Raw genomic sequence first — 19,058 nt, 5'->3', positions numbered from 1 at the left:
AAGACAAAAATGTGTGATTGTGGTTTAGCATGAAGACTTTGAATTGAAAATAAAACGTGCCTAGGGCCACGAAATTTCAACAAACGTTATCGTAAATCTATTCACTGAAAAAACTTGGGTTTGACTCAGCAGAATAACCTGCCTCACAGAAAAAACATCACTGCTACAACTGTTAATTTTTCACAAATAAAACCTTTATTTTCCAGCAAACTGGTGTTTGAGTTTTTGTTGTTCCAGCCTCATTTTAACGGTCTTCAAGAAAAAAAAAAGGTAAATGTTTCCACTCAACAAAAGGCCTCAGTGGCGTCTATCTGATGGGCTCTGGGTGTTCTCCTCCCAGGACTCTTCGGCCCAGTCCGGTAACCGTGTTTTATATTCAAAGTCAGCTCCTTTGTAGCGTAAAGCATGGAGGTACATGATGAGCTCCTTTTTAGTGGGATCTGGTCGCACCAGCTTACATTCACTACACAGGCGGTCTCGGGTTCCTGGAGGAGTTTTCTGTGTGGACTCGTGTGTTTGGGTTGAGTCTACGGTGGACTCAGCTGTTAAACGGTTCTGGGGCTCTTTGATGGACTCATTTTCTGTGTTACCAAGCTTGTTATCGACTCCGTCTCCTTTTCGTTCTTGACAACTTTCTCCACTTTTCACAGATTCAGAGAATCCTTCTAGTTTGTCCGTCACCTCAAACAACTTCTCTGACTCTTTAGTAATTCCTACGCAGTCGTCCATGTCTAGCAGGAGCAAACTTTCCTGAGAACGGTGTTCTTCAACTAAAGCCTTCAGTAGCTCCTCATTGCTCTTACCAACAAGCCCCCCTTTGCCCCTGTGAGGACCCCAAGCCGAGGACCCATAGATGGGATCATTGAGGATAGGAAACCCCAAAAACTGAAGGTGGACCCTGATCTGATGTGTACGTCCGGTGAGGGGGAAACAGCGGACAACACTTGTTTTTCCGTTAAAACTCAGCCTCTGGAAAACAGTTCGGCACTCCTTTCCCTTCGGGTCGACTCGGCAGAGGCCAACTCTGAAAGAAACAACCAGAATGGGCTCCTCACAGACCAGCTCACCCTCAGGAAACTCTCCTTCTACTCGACACACGTACTCCTTCTCAAGCTGAAAATTAAAACAAACAAGTAAATCTCAAGAGAACAACTAGGTACCTTGGATTGATCAGGGACATGTAATTCCTAATTTACCTGTCTGTCTCGCACCAGACGATCCAGCTTCTTTGAAGTCTCCAGCGTCCTGGCGAACAGCAGGACTCCTGAGGTGAGCCGGTCCAGCCTGTGGACTGTATGGAGTTCAGAGATGCCATGCTCTTTACCCAGGATAAAAATCACAGTGTTGTGGCGGAAGCGACCACAGGGGTGGACAGGAATAGAAGCAGGCTTGTCAACCACAAGAACTTCACCGTCGTCCACCAGAATCTGCAGGGGCGTGCCGACCACAGGTGGCTCGTGGCGGTGCACGGTGTTCCTCATGAGATCATTATCCTATGGACAATTAGGAAAGAACAAACATTTCAGACCGGGTGGGACCATGTAGAACAGAATCAGGCCAGAGCCCAGTCACAAAACACTAGGAGTCTTATCATCTCATGATGTACTTATCAACATTTTAGAATGAACAAATGATTCAACAGATTCTCCAGGAGGGAACACTGACCCTGAGCACCACGGACAGGTCCTCCACAGGGGTCTCGTTGAGCCGGATGCGACCCTCTTTGGCCGCTTCCTGATAATACTCTATGGACTCAGCTCTGAACTCGTTTTTAAAGACTTCCGCGAGACTCTTCCCGACCCACCGGCCTTTGCAGTAGGTTTTAAAATCAAAGTAATATGGGTACACCTTACGAAGCCCGTCCTCAAAGTAGTAGGACGTCTCGTCGAAGTGCTCCTGGTTGAAGCTGACGCCCGGGTTGCGTTTCTGCGGAGGGGGGATGTACCTTTCGCCCGGACGGAGCTTCTTCCCTCCCGCTCCTCTGCGCCTCTTACCCCGGCCACTTGTCTCCGGTTGATCCAGCTCCTCGTTCTTGCGTTTTCCATGTTTTGTTGTCGTAGTTTCTCCCGCTGGCTCCTTGTCGTCTGAAAGGGTTTCTATGTTTTTAGCCGCTTGCTCCATCATTAATTTATTTTGTTCAAACGGCAGATGAATAAAACCGCAACTAAATAATCTATTAACGTTATACAAGAAAATAAAACGAGCTTTTTGGCTAGTGTGGGCCACGAGAAAGGTCAGTAAGTTAGCAGTCACAGTGCTCACGTGCATAGCAGCAGGATAAACCGGGGGACCTTTTTAAAACATGCGCAGGGTGATGACGTCATTATGCAGCCCAACAAAAGCCGCATAAATGAAATTTTGACCAATACTAATTGCATTTCCCGTTAAAGCCATAACGCGTTGTCCATATTAATTGTTTTCATTTATTTAAATATTTTTCCAAGGAATCTAAAATGTTAATTTTAATTCTTCTTGCTTAAAATAGGTATTCAATATTTTAATATATGAATATTTGAAGTATTTCTGCACTGTTTTCTTTTTTATATTTTAATCTTATCAGCTCCTTATTATTTACTCTTTTTGATCCTGTTGCAACTGTAATTGGCACCTTACACCAACATTTACCCACTGAGGAACAACAAAGAGATTTTCTATTCTAATCTGTAACCCAGCTACTATTGCTTTGTAATAAAACCTTTAAAAATTACCAACAGCAGTATTAGCTTTTAATAAAAATGACAGCAACCAGTAACTAAAACACTTCAAACAACAATTACACTTGCTTTTCAAAATAGCTCTTTTGACCCGCAGTCCTCCCTTTATAAACATTGTGCACATCTGTTATTTCTCATCCACATCACTGTTTTCCTTACTCTGAGGATTATGGGCACAGGTTAATCTGTAACCCAGAGGTCACTTATTCAGTCACTTATACGTTCAGCTCCCCACAAAGACAATCTGCCCAGGAGAACGATCCCTGTGGTTTGTTGCTAGGTGTCAGCCCAGTGGAGCAGAGGGGTTATGAAAACATCAGTTTGCTGAGAACTTCAGGATCCCAGAGACGCAGCAGCTGCGCCACCTCCTGCAGGAGCAGCCACACTGCAATCAGAGCTCCCCTCTGAGAAACCAATGAAGGATAGCAAGTAGAAGTGAGTCATTCAATCTCTGGTTATAGATTTCAAGTCGTAGGAGTTTTCTTACCCTGGCCATTGATGCCTCTTGTCAGTCAGGGGAACGTAAACCACTCCCATCAAAGCTTTCTTAAGAAAGGTCCCGTCACTTTGACGATCATACTGCTCTAGCACTTGACTGCCGCCTTCAGGGCCCACTGGAAGAACCAACCTCCCGCCTGGCTTCAGCTGCTCTAAGAGCTTTGTCAATAAAGACAAACAGCAAAAAATGTGTCAAATCTAGTTCAACAATACGTAAAGCTACTCCAGTCTCACAAAAGTAGAACCTTACAGCTTTAGGAACAGTAGCTGCAGCTGCACCAACATGAATGGCATCATATGGGGCCCCATCTGGAAAGCCAATTCTTCCATCTCCCACTATAAAATAAATTAAGGTATAAAACATAATAAATCATTTAAACAAAAGCTCAAAAGTTGAAAAAGAAAAAGGAACTCGCCTATAAATCGTATCCGTCCAGACAAAAGCAGTTCTGGGTCATCAGCTTGCACATTTTTCACAGACGTTTGCACCAGTTCATCAATGTGTTCAATGCCAACCACTCTGCCACTAGGACCTGTCTGTATGCGATAGAAAAATGTTGTCATGTTGTATATTTTATACTAACTTGAACATCAATATTAGGTCAGATCCAGGATTTTTTAAAAGCAAGTTACCATTCTTGCAAAGCAGGCTGTGAGATATCCACTCCCTGAGCCCACATCCAGTGCAGATGCTCCTTCAGTCAGCTTGTCACTTAACACTTCCAATGCATGTGCATGCTGTCAGGTTCAGCAAAGAAAAACTCTGCTTGAAATGTGTTTAAGAATTTTTTTTATTTCCTCCAGCTTTGATTTCAGTTTATGATGGTTCAGTTCAGTTTGTGTTATATGTCACTCACCATATGTGGTGCACTGATGGTTGCCCTGTAGCCTGTAATACATAAACATCATCAAATGGAGCCACTCCTCATATTTATGCAAATATGCAGTCATACTGATGGATGCAAACTGATCAGTTGAAATACACATACAAAAAAATTCTAGTTAGTTTGGATCCCAAATCACAGCGTAGCTCAAGAAGGATCTCCTTTGAGATCAGATCGCTCACGGAGGACGTGTTCCCTCCAGAGTGCACACTCTGTAAAAAGTCCTCCAACACAGATCAGCCATGATATAATGTCTGATTCCTGTCATTCACATGTGTTTTTTATAGGTTTTAGCACAAATAAAGCAATAAGCTGTTTTTCCACCGACATAATTATTTATTGGTTAAAATAATTTATGAATGAGGAACATGTGGACGACTGAGACCTTGAGTACTGCGGTCCCCTGTTCTACCACTAGGTGCTGTACAAATAGCCTTGCCTGCCAGACTCATCCTCTTTTTAATTCTGCACAGTTCTCTGCAGAATTGTAGAACCTTACAGCTTTAGGAACAATAGCTGCAGCTGCACCAACATGAATGGCATCATATACACATATGAAAAATTAATTATATAATATTTCCTATAGTGTAATTAGGTTTTATTTTTTTATAGTGATTGCACGTTTTATACATCTGTTCCAGATTTTCAAAACAAACTACTTAACTTGTTTACTGTAAATTCAGTGTTTTTTTATTTGGATGTTACTTTCAAATAGTTGAATTATACCACACTTAAGTAACACTCTGCATTTAAAAATGCAAATAAATTTGAGCATTTTTGTTGGTTTGATCCTAATGCAAGTTTGACATCAATAGTCATTATAAAACCAGTATGATGTAAGCTAATTACAAAAGATGCTTGTGATAGTGGGTATGTTACACACATAGTAAAGCCATGGAATTATGAATTATCTGGTGTTGACTGGTTGGTATAGGGGCCCCAGTCCACACAAATGTTTGGGCCGGCCCTGGAACAGAGTGTATCTGCTACTGTTTACCTATTGTCTGTGGAGCATCTGCATAAGGATAGTCTCTGGAGTAAATCCCTCTGTCAGTGGCCAGCATGGCGTCAAACACTCTGTCATTGCGGATAACTCCATGATCTGATGGAAAATGAAGACAGAGGAAAACTTACTGGAGAATGTCCCCTTCCTGTCACGCGACCTAGGATTCCCCAACAGTGTTTCAACGTGTTCCCATGAGAAATACCATGACATAATAAAGATCTCTGCGTAAACATGCACATATACAAACATTTGACATTACCTCTGAGTCTGCTGATGAGCTCTGAATGCGTTTTGCCACTGGACATCCACGCCATGGTGCGGGACAGCAGCACACCCATGGGAACTGCAACTACAGCCAGGCGTAACGCCGCTCGCATCTCCAACATTGGATCTCCCTGCAGCCCTGACAGTTCGACATACAGACAAACCTAGTGTTCAAGGGTGTGTGTACTACATTTAAAAGCGTGCACAACCAAGTTGTGCTGCCTGCAAATTGCTCAGAATTAACAGCTGGCAGTTCCTGCTGTCTCTCTGAGCCAGCGAGCTAAGCCGTTTAATTGAACCCAGCTTTCTAAAAAATAAAATAAAACACTGCTACCTAGCGAATGTTGTTTACGTTACAACCAAATAACCTTATATAGGTCATTAACTGTTGTTTACCTTGTTAGTTGGTCACCGTCGCTTTAAGATAAGAAACACTTCCTGCTTCCGTGTTTTAAAAACAGTTTTGACCAATAGGATCTAAGAATTTTCAGAGTGGGCCTTCATTGTCCAATCATATTGGAAGATAATTTGATTGGCAACAATAATGTCCAATCACATGACCCCGAAAGGAGCGCAATCACAAAATTAGTTACTGAAGCTAAGCTCCAACCTCCTGCTATAAACACAAGCAGAAATAACCTCTCGGTGGTACCACGCAGGTAAGAAACACCAATACCTATAATAACATGATTATAAACTGTCTGTAGAAGAGTTTAAACCAGTGTTACGTATATATAAAGTCGATTAAACACCAGCATAGCTCATATCTGTATAATTCAAGCTAACTATTTATATCGGTGTTTAAGAAATCTCATTTTAGTGTCGTCGAATTATGCAGTTAAACAGTAATCAACTTTAGTTGGACAAGAGGACTGATGTGTGACATCTGTTCAGCTCTCGATGAAAATGATCGACGATTTCGAGAACCAGGAGGTTCGGTCCAGCGGTGAGCTTTGGTCGGAAGTCTGCTCCAGCCTGCCGGAGGTCCAGTCAGAGGCAGCTGCCGAGAACAGCACCGATTTCACTGACTCCTTTCATCCTGCAACGCAAGATGATGAGGTGCAGGTCAATGGGCGTTTAAATGGGACCAGTACCAGCGCATCCAGTGCTAACTGGGAACCAATGGAGGACTCTGACGTTTATATTGCCAGTTTAGGTATTTACCAGCTTCTGTCATGTCAGTAACGTTATAAGTGAGTTACACACCTGTCTTCCTGTCAGTGAGAGAAATTTTTTAAAAGAAACCCATAAAATATAGATGTTACACATCTGTTAACCTGCCATTTATTTTGAGAAAGCAGATTTTTATTACCACAAGTTAACATTTTTCAACATTTACAAACTTAAAACCTGACTGAAAAGTAATTATTAATTCATCAACTGTCTGGTTGAAATAAAATGACTGATTTTTAGATCAAAGCCCAACAGCTATAAAAGGCTGAAGCTCTCCAATGAAAAGTGAGAAATTTTCACTTTTTAAATAAAAAATGACTTAAACCAGTTCATTCTGAACACATGTAGGTAATTTCATCAATCAAGTCAATTTTAAAGGACCATGAATGTGTGTGTTATGATTAATCAGCTGCAAAATAATGACTGTATTTTTCTTCATCTTTCAAAAAGTTGGTTGGTTTTTATTTAAGGCGTTAAAGTGTTGGTTTTGTTTGCATTTTCTTGCAGAGAACCGCCTGAGGAAGTTAAAGGGTCAGTCCAGCGACGTGACCTCCAGAGATATCTTACGCTCTCTGTCTCAGGCTAAAAAAGAATGCTGGGATCGATTTCTGCATGATGCCCAGACCTCAGAGCTCTTTCAAGGCGGTGACATGGACGAGAGGTAAAACATGCATCAATCTAAATGCATGATTTTGAGATTTCAAAAATAAACAAATTTACCTTTAAAGTCACACAACCATTTGCTATTTTCTTGTCCCGCTTGCATCTCATAGTATTTGTTTTGAAATGTTCCCCCTGAGTTGGACCTTCCATCATCTCACCAATAATAACCTCTTGAATATGAACCTTTCCAGTGCTCTGGAACATTTCAAGAGGTGGCTAATCCCTGAGAAGGTGGCTATCAGCGCAGAGGAGCTGGAATATCTTCTTAGACCCTCTCGGGGAGAAGAGCCAACCGGATCAAATCAGACACAAAGCAGCGAAGACACAACAGGAGAGACGCACAACAGTGAGGAGGAGGAGGAGGAGGACACTCACAACCCAGAGAAATGAGTCTAATAAAGACAATTAGTGTAAAATATTATGTAAAGGAGATTTTCTCATGTTTGTTTGGAGCTGTTTTATGTTGAAGCAGTGTTTTTGGCCAAGCATTAATCCGCAAAAATAATTTATAAATAGAGTTTTCTAAGTCTTTGTCCTCTGTGTGCTCAGCAGCTGTGGGTTCAGTCACATCTGCACAACAATATGCAGATTTTAATGAGGCGTCATGTGTTGCAAGTGGAACTTATGAGTCACACAAAGTGCAAATAAAACATGTGCATGCCATGTGTGATTTACCTGTTCTGGTTTTTGTTGATATTTTGAGTTTGCATATACACTCACCTAAAGGATTATTAGGAACATCATACTAATACAGTGTTTGACCCCCTTTTGCTTTCAGAACTGTCTTACTTCTACGTGGCATTGATTCAACAAGGTGCTGAAAGCATTCTTTAGAAATGTTGGCCCATACTGATAGGATAGCATCTTGCAGTTGATGGAGATTTGTGGGATGCACATCCAGGGCACGAAGCTCCCATTCCACCACATCCCAAAGATGCTCTATTGCGTTGAGATCTGGTGACTGTGGGGATCATTGTTGTACAGTGAACTCATTGTCATGTTCAAGAAACCAATTTGGAATGATTGGAGCTTTGTGACATGGTGCATTATCCTGCTGGAAGTAGCCATCAGAGGATGGGTACATGGTGGTCATGAAGGGATGGACATGATCAGAAAAGAGGCTCAGGTAGCCCATGGCATTTAGACGATGCCCAATTGGCACTAAGGGGCCTAAAGTGTGCCAAGAAAGCATCCCCCACACCATTACACCACCACCAGCCTGCACAGTGGTAACAAGGCATGATGGATCCATGTTCTCATTCTGTTTACGCCAAATTCTGACTCAACCATTTGAATGTCTCAACAGAAACTGAGACTCATCAGACCAGGCAACATTTTTCCAGTCTTCAACTGTCCAATCTTGGTGAGCTCGTGCACACTGTAGCCTCTTTTTCCTATTTGTAGTGGGGATGAGTGGTACCGGTGGGGTCTTCTGCTGTTGTAGCCCATCTGCCTCAAGGTTGTGCGTGTTGTGGCTTCACAAATGCTTTGCTGCATTCCTCTGTTGTAACGACTGGTTATTTCAGTCAAACTTGCTCTTCTATCAGCTTGAATGTTGGCCCATTCTCCTCTGACCTCTAGCACCAGCAAGGCATTTTTGCCCACAGGACTGCTGCACACTGGATGTTTTTCCCTTTTCACACCATTTCTTTGTAAACCCTAGAAATGGTTGTGGGTGAAAATCCCAGTAACTGAGCAGATTGTGAAATACTCAGACCGGCCCGTCTGGCACCAACAACCATGCCACTCTCAAAATAGCTTAAATCACCTTTCTTTCCCATTCTGACATTGAAATTGTGTTGACCAGGACCACACCCCAAAATGCATTGAAGCAACTGCCATGTGATTGGTTGATTAGATAATTGCATTAAGGAGAACATGTGTTCCTAATAATCCTTTAGGTGAGTGTAAGTAATGTTTCATAGAGGCAGGGGTGCTGCCTTGGATTTTGGGCTTTTGCCTCTATAAACCTGTAACCTACTGTCAACCTTTCTCCTGTATAAAAGGACACACAGTAAATAAACGTATAAGGTTTCAGAGCCTATATCTTTTTTCATCCTTATTCTAAGAGATTCTAAGAACTGATCCTTCATTCTTGATGTAGATAAAAGGATCTGAAAGGCTAATGTCTGTAATCAGACATTTTGGTGGATATTCCATGGGATAAAATAATATCTAAATTGTGACTTATTGTTAGTATGTTGCATTGAATATTGGGTAAAATCAAGAAGTCTTAAGATTCGTAAAATAAACAGTAAATCAGACTGTTGACGTGAAGTAAAAAATCACATCACTTGTACTTTAGACATTTTTGGGAAGTCTTGAGTCATTTTTTCTGGAAGTGATGCTATCTAATATTAATGCTTTTTTTTTTTTGCTCCAAACACTGATTTTGTGATAGCCTACGCCATCAGAATGCTTGTTATACATGCAGTAATGAGGAATGTTTGATAAATTGGGCAAAATTATATGAGGGTGTTTTCTCAGGGCACCAAACTGACTAGGACCACCCCTGGACCCATCCATCTATTTTCTGTACCTGCTTATCCACGTAGGGCTGCGGGGGGTGGGAGGGTGGGGTGGGGGGGGCACTGGTGTATATGTCCAGCAGTCTCCAGTCAAGCAGGCGGGGTACACCCTGGACAGGTTGCCAGTCCCTCGCAAAGACACACAGGACAAACAACCATGCACTCACACCTAAGGACAATTTAGAGAGACCAATCAACCTGACAGTCATGCTTTTGGACTGTGGGGGGAGGCCGGGATACCTGGAGGGAGCCTGCAAGGAAACTGCAGAAAGACCCCAGGCTAGGATTTGAACCCAGGACCTTGTTGCTGCAGGACAACAGCACTAACCACTGCACCACTGTGATTTTTTAACTGTTGCAGATTTGCAACATTTAAAACCTACCTACCTGGTTACTCCACATACGTATTTCATGATTATTTTTTAACTAAGAAGTACCCCTGAAGGACTTAGTTTGTCCTTTTATCAAAACTTGTTTTGAGCCTGAGAGGGTTAAACTCCTATACTTGGGGCAGGACCTCGTCCCTGACCCGGAGAAGGCGTTCACTGGACTCGCAATCCTTAATTTAGCTATGAACATTTATTATGTTTGCTGCTGATCAAGATCGTAGTTTTTGCTAAATAGTTCAATTTTGAGATATTCAGTTTCCAAGCCTCATATGTGACACCATTCAGTCACAGTTCAGGGTGAAGGAGAACATGCATGATTCAAATGACATTTTCTTAGCAGTCAGACTCTTCTATTAACTAATAAGATGTTTAAAGATGAGCTGTTTGAACTTATTAAAGGAAAATGACATTAAAGCTGAATTAAATTCCTCTAATATCTTCAAAATTACACACATTTTATTACAACGCACACCCATAAATTTGATTTAAAATAAATACCAGTACTGTTTCCTTGAGGTGTGTTTATAGGAAAATAGGATTGGTTTTTTTTTCTGCCATGAGGGAGGTGACTCATTCACACAAACACATACTATGCGGTATGTGAGACACACACACACACACACACACACACACACACACACACACACACACACACACACACACACACACACACACACACACACACACACACACACACACACAAACACACACACACACACACACAGTGAGAGGAACTCTTTATTCTAAAGCCGAGCAGGCTGCAGCGCAGACGTAAGCTGGACTCCTCACCAGAGAGGACTCAAACAGGTGCTGAGCTGTCCGACTGAAGCCTTTCGCAGGTACTTTAATATTAATATTGACGCTACATGCTGGGAAAAGTCATTTAAAATTCCATATTTGATAATAAATGCATTTTTAGAAGTTTTAAAAGAGATGATGAATCAGATTGGTATCTTTAATATTTACATGCCATGATTCTGTGCAATTTTTTTCTAAGATTATACACAGAAAGGAAATTTTTTATTTGCAGGAATGCAAATTTCCTGATTGGGAATTCTTATGAGAACATGCAGGTAATTTAGTAACATAAATTGTCCCAGAGGGATTTTCTGGGCCTGACTGGATCATTAATACTCATTTATTTCTGACCTAGAACATAAAATTCAGCTGATCTGATCTTATTCTATTGATATAAAAGGAAGAAACTGAGAAAAGATCACCCTGTTCACATGTCAAAGTGACACCATTCAGCTTCATGCTATTTATATCCTCCTCATTCAATATTGCAGATGTAATTACAAAAGCCATTCATGTATTATGAGCTCTTTTCATGTTTTCTTTTCTTTGCTTTGCTTGGGCAAAACAAACCTTCAAATCCTCGTGATATTCAAAAAATGCAAATCAAACGTGTAATTTGTGACCGTTTCCATGCATAATCTCAGATTATTCCAGTACTTCCTGTTGCTCAGCTCAGATTTCACTTCACATTTTGTGTAAAAAGGCTTCTTCACACGTTCAGGATCACGATCCTCACGTGTTGTTTTGATTCAGCACAGAAAAGATGAGTGTTGAGGTGGACACCTCACTTTTGTCCTTCTGGGTTTTTTATTAAAGCAGCAAAGAAAAAAACAGATAAGATTCAAAGAGTCGAGGAGGGGAAAGCAAAGGTATTGTTAAAAGCAACAAAAAAGCTTTTTATTGAGACTGAAAGAGAGATTTGGAGCGTTTTTTTCTACAAGTCTTCACGTAATTTGGTCTGATCCCGTAATAAAAAGCTTACATCCTCCTTTATCTCTGCAGCGATGGACTGGGAGAAGGCAGTGAATCACTCCTGGATGAACTCCTCTGCTCCAGCCTCCGACTCCTTCTACTCTTTCTCTTCATCCTGCTGTAACTCTTCTCCTCATCTTTTCTCACCCTCGCTGTTTTCGGCTCCCTCCTTCTCCGGCTTTGACCTGCTGTTTAGTATGAAGCTGCTCTTCGTCCCCCTCTACTCCGCAGTGGTCATAGTCGCGTGCACCGGGAACCTCCTCCTCCTCTTTCTCATCTGGCACAACAAAAAGAGACACAACACTACAAACTTCTTCATTGGTAACTTGGCACTTGTTGACCTGGTGATGTGCATCTTCTGTGTCCCCCTGACGGCGTCCTACGCATTCGACAGCCAGGGATGGGTGTTTGGGGCCCACATGTGTTATTTTGTCACGATCATGCAGTCCACAGCTGTGTATGCAGCGGTTTTATCCCTCATGGCCATTGCAGTGGATCGTTATATAGTTGTTGCTTATCCCATTCACAAAAGAGTGGGATGCCAGTTCTGCTGGGGTGTGGTGGTCCTGATCTGGCTGTCCTCCCTGGGATTGTCCACTCCTACAGCACTACACACCATCTATCTGGACCTGGATGCAACCGGTCTACAGATGGCGGTGTGTGAGGAGTTCTGGGATGGTCAGGAGCGAAGCCGTCTCATTTATTCCTGCTTCATCCTCTTCTTCTCCTACTTTGTCCCGTTGGCTGCAGTCTCCGTTTCCTACTGTGCCATCTCCTACAACCTAAAGCAGAGGACCTCTTCAGCTCTGACCGCATGTCCAGAGCTGAGATGCGCACGGGCCGCCTGGAGCAGACGGAGGAGGAAGACTTTCTGCCTGCTGCTGGCGTCTGTTCTGTGTTTTGCCTTCTCTTGGCTCCCCTTACAGGTGCATAAAACAGGAAATATGTTATTGAATTTACTGGAATGAAATATGTTGATCTGCAAATGGGGCAGTGGGGTGGCCAGCAATGTTACAGAGGGGGCCCTGGCCACCCCTTGTGGGTGCCTCTATTTGCAGGAAGTATGAAACTACAGGTAAAACTGTAAAAATGAGAAGAACATGGTGCAAAGTTTTGTTTATTTCAGTAATTCAGTTTAGACTGAGATACAATCTAAAGGCTCAATAACTCTTTGCAGGTGTTTTAGATTCATTAGCAGATTAGAGTGACACTTTGTCTCTAGAACATTGAAACTTTTCATAGTATTCTAACTGTCTGTGATTTTGAATTGGGGATTTTCTTCAGCCATAAGCCAATCATCATGATAATAACCACCAAAGGATTGATATTTCTGGCTTTGCAAGTCTATCTCATGAATCAGTTTCCCCTTTTAAGTTGAATTATTGACATAAATGAACTTTTGCACCATATTGTAATTTATTGTAAATGTACGGATCTAGCACGCACACACACACACACACACACACACACACACACACACACACACACACACACACACACACACACACACATATGGGCTGTAAAATACAAATAAGAGTTCAATGCAACAAGGTGCAACTCATTCAGATAAGCAGAAGATTGAACATCTAGAAAGTTCCGTATGAGTCAAAGCTGCAGCAAATTTTTTATTTTATTCTATTAAAGAAAAGTGAAGTTTGTGATTTATTATTAAAAAATTTTATTGATTGATTCTGGGAGGGAAAATTAGCCCAACTTTATTGAATCCTAACAACGAACAGTTGCTCGTTCCTTAACAGATGTTTAGTTGCAAATCCATGTGCACATAATTACTAATCTGACTGGAAATCTGTTGGTAATGTTAGGATTTCATGAATTTTGCAAAATTTTTATTTTAATTTGACACTTGGCACTTCCTGTTCTTTCTTGGGTTTTCATTATTTATCATCACACCAGCCTGCATCCACTTAGTTCAGCACCACTTTGGGGAACTGTTTGCCTGCTGTACTGTAAAATCCTCTTAGATCAGGGCTAATCAACTCCAGGCCTCGAGGGCCGGTATCCAGCACATTTTGGTTTTAACCCTGCTTCAACACACCTGATTTCAATTAGTAGGTGATTAACAGGCTTCTGCAGAGCCTGATGAGCTGCTGCACGGGTGAATCTAGTGTGATGGACCAGAGAAACCACTAAGACGTGCTGGATACCAGCCCTTGAGGCCCGGAATTGAATAGCCCTGATCTAGATGACATTCACCCACAATGGCAGGTTAACGAGGGCTGGGTTCCATTTCAAAAAGCTTCTGTTAATGAGAGGTTTCACAGAACAACCAGCATGTACGGCTGCAGAAGTGGAATACAGCCCTTGCAAACACACCACTTTCTCTGCTCTTCCAAGTAAAAACATCTGCTGTAAAATAACAATTTTTACTTTCCAGGTGGTGAACCTGATCCGGGACCTGGACACTGACTTCTCCATTCTGGGAAAGAATTATGTAAATGTCATCCAGGTGTCTGCACACCTGCTGGCTATGAGTTCCGCCTGTTACAACCCCTTCATTTACGCCTCGTTGCACAACAAATTCCTGTCCTACCTGTGTCTCCACCCACTGTCTCGTAGGAGAAAAGGAAAGGACCGAGGTCAGGGGTCAAGCACCATGACAGCTTCTCGCAGAATGCTCCGCCTCCACACGTCCACTATCATAGTGGATTTACCAGGTGTGGTTTTGAGTGACATTGTCCCACAAGAAAGCTGCACCTGAGTTGCTTTCCACGCTGAAGAAAATGTGTTACGTATTTAAAAAAATGCTGAAATCCTCAAATTTGGGCTGCAACAGGTCGCAGTTTCAAACAGCAGAAACCCACAACAAATAAATTTGTGTTTTTTTCATTAAATATTCATCATAAATGTATGTTTGGTGTTTTCTTTACCCCAGAGAAGCTTGTCATACTCAGCCTGTGACTGTTTTAAAATATAAATTTTCATGTTTTCCCTGTTAGAGCTTTTTAACATCATGTTTTTGCTCATTTCTTTTCTATTTTGCTACAACTCACATATTAATTTATGCAGATGACTTGTGTAAATAAATAATATTAATAAAAATATAATTGTTTTAAATTTCAATCAATCAATCAATCAATCAATCAAAGCTTTATTTATAAAGCGCCTTCCGCAACCCTGTCAGGAAGCCCAAAGCGCTGAACCTGGACCTGGACCTGAAAGTTCTGAAAGAAATTTCACTTTCTTTCAGAACTTCTTATGTCTGATTAATGAATTTAATCTAAGTTTTTCACATTTTCAGCTGCACCTGAGGCGTCCAAGCTGTCCATGTGCAAAAAGCTGTATAGCATGTGTAAATATCCAGTTTGAGGTGGTAACAGAGGTTATAGGATCCAAAACCAGTGAGGTTTACTACATCATTAGAATGATTACGCACAAACCTGAATAAAAACTCACTAAAATGTCAGAAAAACAATTATTTAATCAATGAAATCTGAAAAATCTTCATATTACAATAATATGTATATCTACAAAATTCACATAGGTGTAGGGAAGCTGTGTGTCGTGTTTTTTACCCAAACTGCTGCATCGATGCATCAATGGAGTGTGAACTCAAGTACCAGGAGCTTTGAGCTTTTCAAGTTATTTTCTTTTTTTCAGCTCGTAACAAGCAGCTAAACAAGTTTCCTTGTGAGTATGAAAAGCTATAGTTTCTCTGCTTGTCTGACCTCATTTGCTCCATGAGATGTGAGAGCTGCCGAGCTGTAACGAGCTCAAGAATCACATTTTTGGGGCATTTTTGAAACCTACGTTATAAAAACAGTTGTATCACCTCCATTTCTGAGTGTGTTTGTCTCATTTGGAGCCAAGTTGCTCAGAGCCCAGAGTCTCACAACACCCACATGTCCAAAGCAGATGAGATAAAAGCAAAGACTGGGGTGAAAACAACACTGGCCCTGATTAGCGGTGGATGTGGCCACCTGTGGGTACATCTAGTGCTGTGATCTGAGTGAGAGGAAATTTGAGGAGAAGGAGGAAAAGGAAGGGTGAGTTCATCACGAAGTGTCATCTCTGTAGGTTTTTATTGATTTTGCTCCAAACGCTCTTTCAGGGGATGAAACATAAAATGAATCCTGTCATGCAGCCATGCAGGAGCAGTGCCAGAAGGTGTTTTATTAACCAGAAACAGCTGATTTATAGATTTGAACAAACAATTGAAAGGTGCGATGGCTTGGTTTAGTAATCCTGCTGTAAAATTAAAGACTAACAGCTCCAATGCACTTGTTCCATGCAGGTTATTGTGAATAAACCTTTGTTAGTGAAGCTGTTAAAGACGACCAGACAAGCTAAAAACAATCAGATTATTTGATCTGCTTTCATTATACATGAATCAGTTGCTTCAATTGCAAGATGATCATCCTTAGAAATAAGTCTTCTTTAGAATGAAAGTGACCTTAAAATAATAAAAAGATGACACACTCAAGAAATGAAATAAAGAGAGGATCATTAGTGAGTCTGCAGCTTCATCCCCATCTCCTCTGCATCGAGATAAAAAGCTTTTTATGTAGGATATTTTTGAGCAACAATGACCTAAGGCACCCTTTTTCTGTGATTTTGAACTACTTAAGAACAGATTCTCGAGTCTGTTCCCATTATGATGTAAAAATAAATGTGAGACTTAAAAAGAAGCGTTTTCAGAACAAATAAAACAAAAACAATAAAATCCTTTGTTTATGGCGCTTTTTACTCGCATCAGTGAGATGCCTCCTGCTGTGGATTCACAGCTGCAGCATAAGAATGCATTCAAGGTGGACACTTTCGCAATAAGCCCGAATTATTACTGTCTGTCTTCAGAAAGCATGAACTCTGGATGTGTGGTGATTTATTTCTTCAATTTCCATAAATATGGATGGAAAAACAAGCAAATTCTACATGAAATCAGATGAGAAAACAGAAAATGCATTCATGTTTTAAAATGTGTTTTTATGTGTTTAAGCAAAGCATAGATAGATTTGAGAATAAGAGTGAATAGCACACAGAGAGAGCAAGCAGAATTCAGAAAAAGAGGAGAAAGGCATAATGAGTCAGACTGATGAAAGATGTTGCAGGTGTGTGATGGAAACACAGCGTGAGCACACCTCTCACTCTGGGTACAGAAACTTGATTTGAGCAAACTGGAAAGTCTTTGAAGAATGTAACTTATTTTTCCTTAAAGTGGGGTTTCCTCTTGGGAAAAATGAAAGACAGACGGATCGATGCTTCATCGATCCTCTGAGGAAAATTACTTTGGCAACAAAATACCTGAAAAACATTTAAAATTCAAAATTTAGTGGTGCAAACAACTAAAATAAATTAATTTGTCCAATGACCATGATTTTTCTAGCCTTACTAATGGGTTTATTGAGCCTTCTGGCATCTTTGACACTGAAACTCAGCAGATGGCTGCTGTCAGCACAGCCTGATGGAAGGTTTGCAACATTTTACTGCACATGTCCAGGTTTGAGCCTCCTCACAAAAGATGATCCCTTGTGTTTATTGCTTTTTGGGGTTGGTTGTCAAGCATTTGCTGCAATAGTTTCAGACCTTTTAATGCATTTTGTCAGTGATTGTCTGCATAAATGATCTTTAATGTGCATTCAAACATTCTGATTGAATATTCATTCACCTCAACAATTTGCACCCAAAATTGAAAAGAAGCGTGTTAAAGCTTGCAAAATAAATGTATTTATTCATCTCTTTTGAATATCTTAAATGTTTTGCATGAACAGGATTTATATGGCTTCCAAACGGATGTAATATGAGACATGCTGCAGTTATATCTAATACGAGTGATTAAACGTTGTTTTCTAGTCTTTCAACTCATTTTGTAACAAACATATCCAGGCAAACTGCTGCGATAAAAACTAATGACCACAGGGTGGCTCTACAGGATTAATCTGATATTTCAACAAGAACATTATTAAAAAATAAACTATTATTTACATAAATATTATAGGAAAAAGCTAAATAAAGTTTTCTCTAGTGTCTTGAAACAAAGCTCTAATTTAATCTATAAATGTAGATTTTTTTTTTACACTTTAGATAATATACCACGGGGCAATAAGTCTCAAAATGTGAGACATCCTCTCCTCAGTTAACTCACAAGTCCTTAATGGGTTTTATTATCAAAAATGGATTTTTACATGACATTAAATAATTTTCAATTCAATTTCCGGTGAAAACAAACCCAAGATGCAACTTCCTTTTTAAATAAACTATTTAATGGCTGACAACAATAAAGCATTTATTAATTCTCCAGTAATACCATAATAATCATTTGCAGGTGTCTTATCCTCCACCAGAGGGCAGAAGACACCTGCAATTTAGCAATTTATTAGAAGAAAACAAAAATAATATTAGAGCAACTTGGGAAATAATAAATAATGTCATAAAAAGAAATCAAATAGCTTCAACTGTTCCAAATTATTTTGAAAACGGACAGTCTGAAATTAGTGAAACCAGTAAAATAGTAAATGAATTTAACAATTTTTTTACTAATGTGGGACCTGACCTGGCAAAAAACATTCCAAAAAGAACAAATTATAGTATAGGTGAGAATATCAAAAGCAATAAAAACAGTATATATTTAAGTCCAGTAACTAGTGATGAAATAAGAAATATTATCAATAATTGCATCAATAAAAGAAGTACTGACTGTGATGGTTTAGACATAACATTAATAAAAAATATAATAGAAAGTATTATTCATCCATCGACTTACATATGTAATTTATCTTTTGCAACAGGGACATTTCCTAACAGGATGAAAATTGCAAAAGTCATACCACTTCATAAAAGTGGAGACAAACATATCTTTTCCAACTACAGACCAATATCTTTATTGTCACAATTCTCAAAAATATTAGAAAAATTATATATTGCCAGGTTGGACCGATTCCTGATCAATGAAGAGATATTAAATGACAGTCAGTATGGTTTTAGAACAAATCATTCAACATCCATGGCATTAATGGAATTAACAGAAGAAATATCGGAAGCCCTTGACAAAAAAAAATCATCTCATAAGTATCTTTATTGATTTAAAAAAAGCATTCGATACAGTGGATCATACAATTCTTATTAAAAAAAACTTTGTAAATATGGCATCAAAGGGATGGCTCTAAAATGGATAACAAGTTCTCTTACCGATAGGCAGCAATATGTTCAAATAA

General features: G+C 40.3%; 4 protein-coding genes across 4 annotated transcripts; 2 read left to right on the top strand and 2 right to left on the bottom strand.

Moving 5' to 3' along the window:
- Positions 1-172: 172 nt before the first annotated feature.
- rpusd2 (RNA pseudouridine synthase domain containing 2) lies at positions 173-2,340 on the bottom strand. The gene is made up of 3 exons (XM_015970006.3): positions 1,666-2,340; positions 1,197-1,493; positions 173-1,113 (listed from the first exon to the last, which is right to left on the bottom strand). Exons 1-3 carry the CDS (start codon positions 2,266-2,268, stop codon positions 298-300), a joined length of 1,716 nt encoding a protein of 571 aa, XP_015825492.1. The 5' UTR covers positions 2,269-2,340; the 3' UTR covers positions 173-297.
- A 364-nt stretch (positions 2,341-2,704) lies between these two features.
- pcmtl (l-isoaspartyl protein carboxyl methyltransferase, like) lies at positions 2,705-5,857 on the bottom strand. The gene is made up of 9 exons (XM_015970008.3): positions 5,763-5,857; positions 5,362-5,505; positions 5,094-5,198; positions 4,070-4,101; positions 3,846-3,950; positions 3,629-3,749; positions 3,463-3,548; positions 3,202-3,371; positions 2,705-3,118 (listed from the first exon to the last, which is right to left on the bottom strand). The coding sequence occupies exons 2-9, from the start codon at positions 5,486-5,488 to the stop codon at positions 3,106-3,108; spliced, it is 759 nt and encodes a 252-aa protein (XP_015825494.1). The 5' UTR covers positions 5,489-5,505; positions 5,763-5,857; the 3' UTR covers positions 2,705-3,105.
- Positions 5,858-5,909: 52 nt separating this feature from the next.
- Positions 5,910-7,872, top strand: ccdc32 (coiled-coil domain containing 32). The gene is made up of 4 exons (XM_015970011.3): positions 5,910-6,025; positions 6,261-6,522; positions 7,047-7,200; positions 7,394-7,872. Exons 2-4 carry the CDS (start codon positions 6,267-6,269, stop codon positions 7,590-7,592), a joined length of 609 nt encoding a protein of 202 aa, XP_015825497.1. The 5' UTR covers positions 5,910-6,025; positions 6,261-6,266; the 3' UTR covers positions 7,593-7,872.
- A 2,871-nt stretch (positions 7,873-10,743) lies between these two features.
- prlh2r (prolactin releasing hormone 2 receptor) lies at positions 10,744-14,768 on the top strand. The gene is made up of 3 exons (XM_015970004.3): positions 10,744-10,958; positions 11,920-12,815; positions 14,285-14,768. Exons 2-3 carry the CDS (start codon positions 11,922-11,924, stop codon positions 14,606-14,608), a joined length of 1,218 nt encoding a protein of 405 aa, XP_015825490.3. The 5' UTR covers positions 10,744-10,958; positions 11,920-11,921; the 3' UTR covers positions 14,609-14,768.
- Positions 14,769-19,058: the final 4,290 nt, after the last annotated feature.

This window comes from Nothobranchius furzeri, chromosome 18 (genome assembly GCF_043380555.1).
Source record: "Nothobranchius furzeri strain GRZ-AD chromosome 18, NfurGRZ-RIMD1, whole genome shotgun sequence".
NCBI classification, from domain to species: domain Eukaryota; kingdom Metazoa; phylum Chordata; class Actinopteri; order Cyprinodontiformes; family Nothobranchiidae; genus Nothobranchius; species Nothobranchius furzeri.
The sequence above is the reverse complement of the archived record's forward strand: the minus strand, read 5'-3'. Positions and strand labels throughout refer to the sequence as shown.

Bases quoted from the DNA above. Each gene is read 5' to 3' on its own strand.
- rpusd2 (XM_015970006.3), bottom strand. From the start codon at position 2,268: ATGCACGTGAGCACTGTGACTGCTAACTTACTGACCTTTCTCGTGGCC. The intron at 1,494-1,665 runs GTCAGTGTTCCC...AATTGTCCATAG, and splicing joins ACCTGTCCGTGGTGCTCAGG to GATAATGATCTCATGAGGAA. The intron at 1,114-1,196 runs GTAAATTAGGAA...TTTAATTTTCAG, and splicing joins GTCTGGTGCGAGACAGACAG to CTTGAGAAGGAGTACGTGTG.
- prlh2r (XM_015970004.3), top strand. From the start codon at position 11,922: ATGGACTGGGAGAAGGCAGTGAATCACTCCTGGATGAACTCCTCTGCT. The intron at 12,816-14,284 runs GTGCATAAAACA...TTTACTTTCCAG, and splicing joins TCTCTTGGCTCCCCTTACAG to GTGGTGAACCTGATCCGGGA.
- pcmtl (XM_015970008.3), bottom strand. From the start codon at position 5,488: ATGTTGGAGATGCGAGCGGCGTTACGCCTGGCTGTAGTTGCAGTTCCC. The intron at 3,750-3,845 runs GTAACTTGCTTT...TATCGCATACAG, and splicing joins CAGCCTGCTTTGCAAGAATG to ACAGGTCCTAGTGGCAGAGT. The intron at 3,549-3,628 runs GCGAGTTCCTTT...TTTATTTTATAG, and splicing joins TGGACGGATACGATTTATAG to TGGGAGATGGAAGAATTGGC.
- ccdc32 (XM_015970011.3), top strand. From the start codon at position 6,267: ATGAAAATGATCGACGATTTCGAGAACCAGGAGGTTCGGTCCAGCGGT. The intron at 6,523-7,046 runs GTATTTACCAGC...ATTTTCTTGCAG, and splicing joins CGTTTATATTGCCAGTTTAG to AGAACCGCCTGAGGAAGTTA. The intron at 7,201-7,393 runs GTAAAACATGCA...GAACCTTTCCAG, and splicing joins GGCGGTGACATGGACGAGAG to TGCTCTGGAACATTTCAAGA.